The following is an 11,116-nucleotide window of genomic DNA, read 5'->3' as shown; positions in this document are numbered from 1 at the left end:
TATATTTTTGATATTTATTTTATATATTTAAATGCCATTTAACAAAGAAAAATCAACCCAAAAAATGAATTCGCGTGTCACCTCTGACACGCGTGTCATAGGTTCGCCATCACTGTCCTAGGGCCCTGGTGGCGGTCTTAGCAGCACAGTCCTCAGGTTGTAGGCGTAGGGGTCGGGGTGAAAAGGCCTGACCAGCCCCTCATCCAGAAGCGAATCTTCTTGGGGTCCCTGTCTGTGCCCCTCACAGCGGATCGTGCCCAGCAGGCGCGGCTCGGGGACCTGCCTCCCCCACAGGGACCACCAATTGGGGGCTGCCTCTGCGCCCTGCCTTCTGGCTCCCTTCCCAGCACATCTGGGGGGGTCTCTCGAATGGCGCCCTGAACAGACTGAGGGCTTGGTTTGTCGTGAGGCCCATGGCCGATCTAAGGACTGCAGTGCCCGCTCCCGGGTCTTCCCGGGGAATGAGGACGGTCACACGGTGTCCGAAGCCCCTGAGCTGCGGTGGGTGTACCGTGAGGGCTTCTGACTCTGGCCAGGCCTCCCATCCCCTTTTTTCTTTGTCTTCTACTTTCTCCTCATCTTCCTATCTCTGCTCTTCATTTCTGCACTTGTTCCTTTCTTTCCTCTTTCTTTCTCTCCCTCCTCACCTCCCTCCTTCTCTTCTTCCCTCTTTTTTAAGTAATTCTTTGAGTATTAGAGCAATGGAGGAGATTATTTTAAAAATCAAGATATAGAAATTTTTTGATATTTGCAACCATAGTAAAACAAAGATGTATATTTTTGATATTTATTTTATATATTTAAATGCCATTTAACAAAGAAAAATCAACCCAAAAAATGAATTCGCGTGTCACCTCTGACACGCGTGTCATAGGTTCGCCATCACTGTCCTAGGGCCCTGGTGGCGGTCTTAGCAGCACAGTCCTCAGGTTGTAGGCGTAGGGGTCGGGGTGAAAAGGCCTGACCAGCCCCTCATCCAGAAGCGAATCTTCTTGGGGTCCCTGTCTGTGCCCCTCACAGCGGATCGTGCCCAGCAGGCGCGGCTCGGGGACCTGCCTCCCCCACAGGGACCACCAATTGGGGGCTGCCTCTGCGCCCTGCCTTCTGGCTCCCTTCCCAGCACATCTACAGGGGGGTCTCGAATGGCGCCCTGAACAGACTGAGGGCGTGGTTTGTCGTGAGGGCCATGGCCGATCTAAGGACTGCAGTGCCCGCTCTCGGGTCTCCCCGGGGAATGAGGACGGTCACACGGTGTCCGAGGCTCCTGAGCTGCGGTGGGTGTACCGCAAGGGTCAGGAGGCGGATTACGCTTCTGACTCTGGCCAGGCCTCCCATCCCCTTTTTTCTTTATCTCCTACTTTCTCCTCATCTTCCTATCTCTGCTCTTTATTTCCACACTTGTTCCTTTTTTTTTCCTTCCATCCCCTTTTTTCTTTGTCTTCTACTTTCTCCTCATCTTCCTATCTCTGCTCTTCATTTCTGCACTTGTTCCTTTCTTTCCTCTTTCTTTCTCTCCCTCCTCACCTCCCTCCTTCTCTTCTTCCCTCTTTTTTAAGTAATTCTTTGAGTATTAGAGCAATGGAGGAGATTATTTTAAAAATCAAGAAGTTTGGCCACACTGTTAAGGTGTTCTGTAGGTAATGATAATAATGATGGTGGTGGTGGTGATGATGATGATGATGAAAAAGTAAAATGCACGGCAAATGGGAGAATTAGCACAAATTAGACACGTCGATGGCCTTAATATACAAAAAGCAATTGCAAATCAATAAGAAACACTGGCCCTTGATAGATAAATGGGCAAAGGATTCAAACGGAAATTAATACAAATCAGATACAATTTGTTTCCCATCAAAGGGGGCATTTTTAAAGGTAATACACAGGCTATGTGAGAGTGTGATGAAATACACCCTCCCTCCCTCCATCAGCTATTCGAGTGGCTCCTATGAGGGTCAGGCAGGCACCTTGGTGGGCCCTGAAAACGTTTAAATTCTGAAGAGCCAAACATTTGACTGCCCTCAACCTGGAGTGAATCCTTCTCAAATCCCCTTCCCTCCCTTGCTCCTGTTTCTCTCTTTCTTCTTCTTTCTCCTCCTCCTTTTTCTCTCTCTGGCTCCCTCTCTTGCTTCCTCTTCTTGCTTCCTCTCTCCTCTCTGTTTCTTTCTCTCTCTCTCTCTCTCTCTCTCTCTCTCTCTCTCTCTCTCTCTCTTCTTTGTACTCCTTTCCTTCCATTCTTCCTCCATTCCTTCCATTTTCTATCTTTTCTCTCTGTTTATTACTCTCTCAATCTCTCTCTCCCCCCTCCTCCCTCCATCCCTCCTCCCCCCACCCCGTCTCTCTTCCTCTGTCTCTTCCTCTCTTTCCCTCCCCCCACCCTGGCCCATATCTTTGGGGGATGGGAGCCCACCACCTACCCAGCCTGCGTGTGGCCTGGAGAAGGCAGACTCTCCACCATGTGCTCCGGCCTCAGGAGACCCCGCCCCCTCCTTGTCCTGACGGGGAAGTGGTCTTCATGACAGGGCGGGCCGCTCAGGTGGGCACCCGTCCCCCCTCCTCAAGCCCTCCAGCATGTCCGCTGCCCAGCAGCTCCAGGGTCCATTTGGGGGCAGGAAGGGGGAGGCCCTGTCAGTCACACCCATCTGTTCACACACAGCCCTGGGCTGCCAGCTGTGCCCTGGGTAGTGGGTTTGCCCTCCGTGGCCACCTCTGGGTGTGGCATAGCAGAAGTGATGTCTGTTCAACTCACCCTGGCACTTCCTCCCTGACCGCTGGTGAAGTTCACACACAGCCCTGGGCTGCCAGCTGTGCCCTGGGTAGTGGGTTTGCCCTCCGTGGCCACCTCTGGGTGTGGCATAGCAGAAGTGATGTCTGTTCAACGGACTCTGGCACTTCCTCCCTGATGTGTCCACCTCTGTCCCTGAACTTGACCCTCACAGTTTGGGGAAGGGGAGGCCTTCAAAAGGCCTAGAAACAAACCTTCCGGCCACAGAGCTTGTGCCATGACGGACTGAAGTTTGCAATAAGCTGTTTCTGGGCTCCTGGACTCAGAAAGAGGCCCCCCTCTAAGCCAGCCTCATCTGCAGAAACCAAGTTATTTTTCCACCAAAAATCAATCAGCGGATGATTCTTTGTGCTGCAAAGGAATCTGCCACAGCGAGCGGGGTTTTTTTTATTGTTTGCGTTTTCTTTCCCAATGTAGTCATACGAAGGCATTCTAAATGAGCCTGCAGACATTGGCAACATATTTGTAGAGTCAACCTGCTAGCTTATGTCCTTGAAAATACCTACTTAATTTTTTTTTTAATCCCTCTGCAAGGAAAGGGTCCGGACAGAGACCCGAGGCCATCCTGTGAGCCTCGGGGGGCTCGTCGCTATCACAAGAACTGGGGGGTGCAAGATTTTGCCTGGGGAATCCTGACAAATGCCAGGGACTCTCATGAGGTATTGGGAGGGCTGACAGTTACGGAAGTGCCTGTTCACGACGGGCGTAGGGACGGGAGAGCTAGACCCTGAGACCCCGACCCAGACACGCCCTCCCACCTCACGGCCAGGAATCCATCTGGTGCTGCCGCTCCTCCACATCAGGGCTGCAGGCCCGGCACAGCTGTCCAAGCACCTTGATCAAGCCACTCCTGCATGCCCGCGGGGCCAGGTTGCCCAAAAGCTAGCGAAGGAGCCCTCAAGCTGCTCCTTTTCACCCCAGAAAAGCTTTAGAATCCTCCCGCTGGCTGCAGGTTTCTGACATTTCTTGCCCAAGAAGGTCTCTTGCTCTACGAGGACTTAGTTTACTGTCTTTCTTCTTACCAGATAGATGTCCTTTTGGCGGGAGTAGAGTCTGCTCTGAGGCCCTCAGCCCGAGTACCCAGCCCCAGGGTCCTTTGCTTCTTTTCTTTCTGGCCCTTTAACTTGCTTTCTTAGTCCCGTGTGCCTCTCTCCTCCTCTCCTCAGAGACAAGGCTGAGACCCGCCTCCCCCCCACCCCCACCGCAAGTATTAGATTAACCTTATTGTTTTAGAAAAAGGTTCCTGCAAATGTCTGATTTCTCTCTAGATGTTCAAGTCCATTAGCCTCTTTGTGCCTCAGTTCCCCCATAAAATCCAGAATCTTGACTTGGTAATAATGATACTAAACAGCCTCCATTTATGTCACCTTCATAACCACCCCCTGTGGGAAGCTCTTCGTGCTCCCATTTCGTAGATGAGGGAACTGAGACCCGGAAGGAAATGAATCTCGCAAGATCACGAATCGAGTTTCACGGTCAGATTCAGGGGTGCTGCCCGGCTCCCAACCCCGATCGCGAGGGCTTTCCGAAGCTGGCACGGTCCGTTGGTAGCCCAGCCAGCCTGGGTTCCCGGAGGCCCCGACTGGCCCCAGAAATCCAGGGGAAGAGGCACGAGGCTGTTCCCTTCCTTGTGGAAAGGAATCTTGCTGTTCTGGCCTTTTGGGGTGGAAGCAAGGATTCTGCTGCGGGGCTGTGACTGTGGCCCCGTCGCAATATGAAAACGATCCCTGTGGTCCTCCAAGGGATGTGTCGAAGCTCTCCTGACAGGCTCCACCCTCCTGCACCTTGCCCAAATACCTGTGTGTGCATCCTGCTCCATCCACTGACCGTGTGCCATGTCCATGTGACCACATTAACGCACCATCTCATGAGCCATCACGCCTAACATCATGCTCCGTGCCCATGCATCGAGGCGGGCAACTGACATTTCTCAGCAGCTGGCAGATCACGATCCTGCCCTCACTGCCAAGAGTCCATCTGGTGCTGCCACTCCTCCCTCAGGGCAGCCCGGCACAGCTGGTGGAGCGCCTTGATCAAGCCGCTCCTGCATGCCGAGGGGCTGAACTGCCAGGAAACCAAAGAAGGAGCCCTCAGACTGCCACTTTTTTAATCCCCATTCTCAAAACAGGCCCCCTCCCCCTTGAAGGCGTTATTTTTTTCTTGCGTGTGATGAAACAGAAAGATTAGAGTGCAAGATAAAACAGGCCCCCTCCCCCTTGAAGGCGTTATTTTTTTTCTTGCGTGTGATGAAACAGAAAGAAGATTAGAGTGCAGGAGGTACACACCTGGGTTTAAATCTCAGTCTGCTGCTCCCCACCTAGATGACCTGGGGCAAGTCACTCTCCCTCCCTGGGCCTCAGCTTCCTCATCTGAAAAACGGGCATAAAGGTATCATCTTCCTGCAGGGAGATGCAGAGACATTTAGACGAGTCGCATGTTACACGTACAGTCAGCATGTTTAGTAAAAGTCACTGCCAACGAATGACTCCTTCCTAATCTATAAAGGAGAGTCTACCCCAGCCGTGGGCAAACTACGGCCCGCGGGCCGGATCCGGCCCGTTTGAAATGAATAAAACTAAAAAAAAAAAAAAGACCGTACCCTTTTATGTAATGATGTTTACTTTGAATTTATATTAGTTCACACAAACACTCCATCCATGCTTTTGTTCCGGCCCTCCGGTCCAGTTTAAGAACCCATTGTGGCCCTCGAGTCATAAAGTTTGCCCACCCCTGGTCTACACACTTCCGTGTGCGCAGCAATTCCTAGATACTTTAAGGTTTGAGAACCACTGAGCTCATGGGACAGGGTGGGGGGAGAAGAAACCCAATGGGAGCATTTGTAGGCATTTAAGCCTTTTTTTTTTTTTAATAGCACTCACTTCCTAAGGGGTTATGGGTGGAACATTCTCTAGAGCAGTGGTTCTCAACCTTCCTAATGCCGAGACCCTTTAATACAGTTCCTCATGTTGTGGTGACCCCCAACCATAAAATTATTTTCGTTGCTACTTCATAACTGTAATTTTGCTGCTGTTATGAATCGTAACGTAAATATCTGATATGCAGGATGTATTTTCATTGTTTGCGACCCACAGGTTGAGAACCGCTGCTCTAGAGGCTCTGCTTGCCAGTGGGGTGTCCCCCCCCGCCCCCGTTCTGCTGGCGGCTGAGTTTTTCTCAGCCGGCTCTGCAGTCCTGGAGGGAGGGCTGCAGGAGGCCAGGGGCTCAACTCCAGGCCCGAGTTTTCTCAGAGGACTCGGAGTTGCCTTTCATGTCACCCCGTGACGTAGTGGATAAAGCCGCGAGCGTAGCTCCTGCCCGCTGAGCACCAGGGTCCCCGATGCCTGTTTTACAGACGAGGATGCTAATGACAGCAGAGCTGGGATCTAAACCCAGGACCCCCAACTCCAAAGCGCGGGACCTCGACGGCATTCCGAGGCCTCCCGGCGCCAGCACCTCTGGAGAAAGGCTGTTTCTCCAGCTCTTGGCAGTGACCTTCGGTGGCAGACTCGCCTTTGGTCATCGATGACTGCCTGGCTGCCCTGCTACTTGGAAATTTGGCTTCTTGGTGTCCTTGGGCAGTGCCAGGGGCCTGCCGAGTGCAGGGGGCCGCACGGGGGGCTCCCTGATGGAAGGATGGACATCGGCCGGAGCCGCGGGCCTGAGGCTGCCCTCCGGTGCTCGGGCGGGGCAGGGGGTTCTCAGGTGTGTGTGCGTGTATGTGCGTGTTCTGTGTTCTCTCTTCTGAGGCCGCTTACGATCTGTCTCTCCCTCCGACGCCACCTCACCAGGAGCAGTACACGGTAAAGTCTCTCTCTCTCTCTCTCTCTCTCTCTCTCTCTCTCTCTCTCGTCTGCCTCTCGTTCTCCATGCTCTGGTGCAGCCGTGTTGGTTCTGGGCCTGTTTCCACGGCCTGTGTCCGTGCTGCTGTCCTGTCGCTTGCAGTGACCAGAGACCCCCTCAGCCTGCTCCCCGGAGAGGAGGAGCCCTGAGGGGTCTTGGCCGCTGCCTCCCACCATGACCACCGTTGGCTCAGTTCTGGGTGGAGAACAGGAGGGGTGGGGGGACCTCCCGGGGTCTGGTTGCGATACGGCCTTTGGCCTGGGTGGTAGTTACCCGAGGACTGAGAGTGTCCACCTCCCCGGTGAGAAGGAGGAGCAGGCCAAACAGCTGGACTTGGGCTCTGAGAGGAGAAAGCCCCTCCCCCCAGGTGTGTCTACACGTCCAGCAAAGTGGTTCCAAAACCGGGGCGTTCTCTGTAAGAACGCCTGGATCAGCCTGCCCCGGAGCCCAGCTGCCAGGGACACGCCACTCAGCGCCTCAGTCACAGGATGGCTTCTCAGCCTCACCCGGGGGCGGGGTGTCTCCTGGAAGAGGGGCCCGCACAGGGGGCATGGAGTTGCTTTCAGATGAGCAGATGCACTCCAGGAAGCATGTCCCCCATGTCAACCATTCACATACTATGGGGCACAGCCTTGAGGCAATAATGGTGACTTTGGTTTAAGAGAGAAAACACATGGTCCGGCCGATGTGGCTCAGTGGTTGAGTGTGGACCCATGAACCAGGAGGTCACTGGTTTGATTCCGTCAAGGACACATGCCCAGGTGGCGGGGCTCGATCCCCAGTAGGGGGCGTGCAGGAGGCAGCCGATCAGTGATTCTCTCTCATCATTGATGTGTCTGTCTCTCTCTCCCTCTCGCTTCTTCTCTGTAAAATCAATAAAAAAAAAAATTTTAAAAGAGAGAGAGAGAGAAACACATGTTCAGGCTGCTGAATCCTGGGGCATAAGAGATGTCCAGTTCTCTTTATTCCCTGAAAAAGGAGAGAGGGAGCTCTAAAAACGCAAATGGTGTGAAGAATGACGCTCTTGCACCTGGATACTCAGACACCCCGTGGTGGGGTCTGTGGGAAAGCTCTGATAGGAAGATGGTTGCTAGGAGACTGACACCCCGTCCCAAAGAACTCTGATCTGAATCCACATGTGTCCCGAAACCACAGGCCAGATGTATGCTGGGCGCTGAGACAAAAAAACAAGACTACAGGGGAAATGAACACAGAGAAGAATAAATCGCAGCTTAAGCCTTTGAGAAATGTTCGTCTAAAGCCAAAAGCAAAGACAGAAAGATGGTTCTGAAACAGCACTGGGGTCTGGCAGAACCCAGAGGCAGCCGGGAGACGGGGGGCGGGGCGGGGGGTTGACCCTGACCTTCAGGGCTTCGTGGTCCTGTGGCTGGAGATGTGCAGGGAGGGCATTCCCAGCAGCGGGAACAGCATGTGCAAAAGCTGACAGAGGCAAGCGTGTGGCAGGGGGTGGGAAGTGCAGCATGGGGGATGCAAAGGTTAAGGTGAGTTGGACGAGATTTCAAAGAGCCTTGAACGCCACACTTCTCGGAATTCAGATGCTCCAGGGGGATTCTGAGCAGGAGAGGGAGGTGGTCATTGGCTTTGACCACTGAGTGCAGAAAGGATGGCAGAAGAGAGAGACAGGGAGTGGGGGGGTTGGGAGATGGGTAATGGGGGTCCAACCTAAGCCGGTGGCTGGGGACAGATGGTGGAGATTTGTAGGAGGGCGGCCCACTGCGGGTGGGGATGGAGGACAGGAAGTTGGACGTGACTCGCAGGTTTCTGGCTTGGGCGACTGGGTGGGTGGTGTGTACCATTCACAAGCCTCTGGTGGCCGCACCCAGTGTCCTCCTTGGGGGCCCGAGTCCTGGTTGGCTAAGGGTGTCATGGCGTCCCCAGAGTCTACGCTGCTAAGGCTCACACCCAGTGGACCAAACCCCGGACTCAGGGAATATTGGGGGTAGGGGTGTTGGTTTGAGGGCCGCCTTAAGCATTTCCTAAATCCTGTTGGAGGGGTGAAAAAAATCTTATTTTCTGAGAGCTTGCCAAGGCCACCTCCAAAGAGAACCCAGGGCAGCCGGCTCCCCTGTGCGGGGTCTGAGGCCACCGCAGGCAGCTGCTCAGGCCCGGGCAGATGGTGAGGGGACTTCAACAAGCCTGACCCAGAACCACAAAAGGCCATCTGCTCAGGGGCTCTCCAGCCCCGCCCAGCAGGGAGCTGGGCCACTCCTCCCCAGCAGGGGCAGGGCTGTGCCAGGCTCAGCCCGGGCTCCAGGGTGGGCTTGTGTGGAGCTGCGGGCCACCCACCACCCAGCCTGACCTCCGCCCCCTCTGTTCCCTTCTCCTCACCCTCACATCCCTCCACAGTGGCAACAGCAAAGGAAAGGACATCAACACAATCAAATCCCTCCGCGTCCTCCGGGTGCTACGACCTCTTAAAACCATCAAGCGGTTGCCAAAGCTCAAGGTGAGACGGGGCGTGCGGGAGGCCTGGCAGCGTTGCCTGTGCAGGTGGGCAGGGTGCACACTGCCCAAGGATGCGACATTGAAGGGGATGCTGATAACAGGGCCGTTATATATGGATATTTTTATTACCACCGCTTTCCAGCAGGTGGCAGTAAAGTGGTTGATCTAACACAATCCATGAACAGTATCATGACAATTTTCCATTAGATGAAACATCTCCCTGTGGGAGGGTCGGAATCCTTTTTTTTCTTTTCTTTTTTTTTTCTTTTTTTTTAATATATTTTTATTGATTTCAGAGAGGAAGGGAGAGGGAAAGAGAGAGAGAAACATCAGTGATGAGAGAAATCATTGATCGGCTGCCTCCTGCATGCCCCCTACTGGGGATCGAGCCCACAACCCGGGCATGTGCCCTTGGCCGGAATCAAACCAGGGACCCTTCAGTCCAAAGGCCGACGCTCTACCCACTGAGCCAAACCGGCCAGGGCTCCCTTTTTCTAATTCACGTGAAGGCGTCCTGTGGATAAAACGGGGTATGGTCCCTCATAACCTTTGACTTATCGCCGACCTTTCCTGGGCTCCAATATATCCTGTTCCAAAATCTCATGACCCAGCATTCCCCGAAAGCTTATCGTCCAAAATGAAGAAAAGAAACGAAACCTCGTCACTTGAGCACATCTTTGCAATGTAGGCTCCACCTGAGGGAGGGCGTTGTCTCTTCATGTGTAAGTCCAGTCACTTTGTCTTTTACTCACGTGGATTTATTTTGCAAGGACGTCCTATGTCCAGTTTCTCACATTGGAAAACCAGAACCCACTGTTAACCGAAGGTAACACTAAGTATCTGTTCAACCAACTTCAGATGCTGCTGTGAAAATCCAGCCGAACACTGTTGTCTGACAAAGGCTTTGAACGCGGATGCTGCTCTTTCTTGGTTAAAAGGAAAAGTAGCAACGTTAGGAGCTAACATAGCAGCAACTAAGGAAGACTCTCTCCTTCCCCCGCAAAGACTGAAGGAGAATGGGAGCGGGAGTAACTGTGTGACCACGCAATTCAGTGGTCCTTAGTGCTGGGCTCCTCGGGGATGTTTGATATCTCCAGGGGGTGCCCCTCATCGATTCTGATACGAATGCCACTAAGTTGAGGAATGTTACCAGGGATGACACGTGGCTGCCCTTGGAATGTGAACGTGCGCTTGCACAGATGCGGGGAATCCCAGCAGCATTCGGTTCACCAGTTCTCTGCCATTTTCTGAGTCACAGCCCCCGTGAAAGCCATGCCCCGTCTCCCCCGGGGGAGAGCTGGCCACACCAGCCTGTCATTCCAGCCGATCCGGCCATCCGTGGTGCCCACTCACCGTTAGGACCCAATGTGATAGGAAGCAGAGCGGGTGGGGGCCACCCCAGACCAGGACCCCCACCTTCTCCAGGGGTTGATGGAGGGTTTCACCGTGCTCAGGGCAGAGTCTCTGGGGCACAGCAAGTCCTCTCTCCCGATCCAGAACTGCAGCTGATGAGGACAGGGAGCGGCCTGAGGCAGGGACACAAAAGTGACAGGAAATTATCTCTCCATTGAGGACCTTGCCCCTTGCCCTGAAGGCCGAGCATGTAACTCGGAGGGGCTCAGAGGAGCTGTTCCAGGAGTTGAGGTGGGGCGTTGTAGGTGCATAGAAACGGGATTGGGTCCTTCTCAGAACTGCGTGGCCTTCGCTTGGCTCGCGTCCTGGTCTGTAAAATGGGAGTAATGGCAATACTCTGGGGTCGTGGGCCGCTGGAGGCGGAGGTGAGGCAGGCCCCAGCCCCTCACACCCTCTCTCCACCCCGCCCCTCAGGCCGTGTTTGACTGCGTGGTGAATTCTCTCAAGAACGTCTTCAACATCCTTATCGTCTACATGCTGTTCATGTTCATCTTTGCCGTGGTGGCCGTGCAGCTGTTCAAGGGCAAGTTCTTCCACTGCACCGATGAGTCCAAGGAGTTCGAGAAAGACTGTCGGTAGGTCTCCGCTCTCCGAGGCGTCCCCTTGGGGGCTGGC

The 11,116-nt window shown here is 53.9% G+C and overlaps 1 protein-coding gene across 1 annotated transcript in view; it reads left to right on the top strand.

Annotated features, from left to right (window-relative positions):
• The window catches only part of CACNA1A (calcium channel, voltage-dependent, P/Q type, alpha 1A subunit), a 232,481-nt gene that overhangs the window by 161,647 nt on the left and 59,718 nt on the right, over positions 1-11,116 (top strand). Inside the window, exons 25-29 of the mRNA XM_014529428.1 lie at positions 348-512; positions 1,121-1,326; positions 6,176-6,582; positions 8,990-9,089; positions 10,916-11,076. Coding sequence (XP_014384914.1) covers positions 348-512; positions 1,121-1,326; positions 6,176-6,582; positions 8,990-9,089; positions 10,916-11,076 — 1,039 coding nt within the window. The remainder of the gene's footprint in view (positions 1-347; positions 513-1,120; positions 1,327-6,175; positions 6,583-8,989; positions 9,090-10,915; positions 11,077-11,116) is intronic.

The sequence above is a fragment of the Myotis brandtii genome, unplaced genomic scaffold (assembly GCF_000412655.1).
Source record: "Myotis brandtii unplaced genomic scaffold, ASM41265v1 scaffold680, whole genome shotgun sequence".
NCBI lineage: Eukaryota > Metazoa > Chordata > Mammalia > Chiroptera > Vespertilionidae > Myotis > Myotis brandtii.
This window is presented reverse-complemented; position numbering and strand designations above follow the sequence as displayed.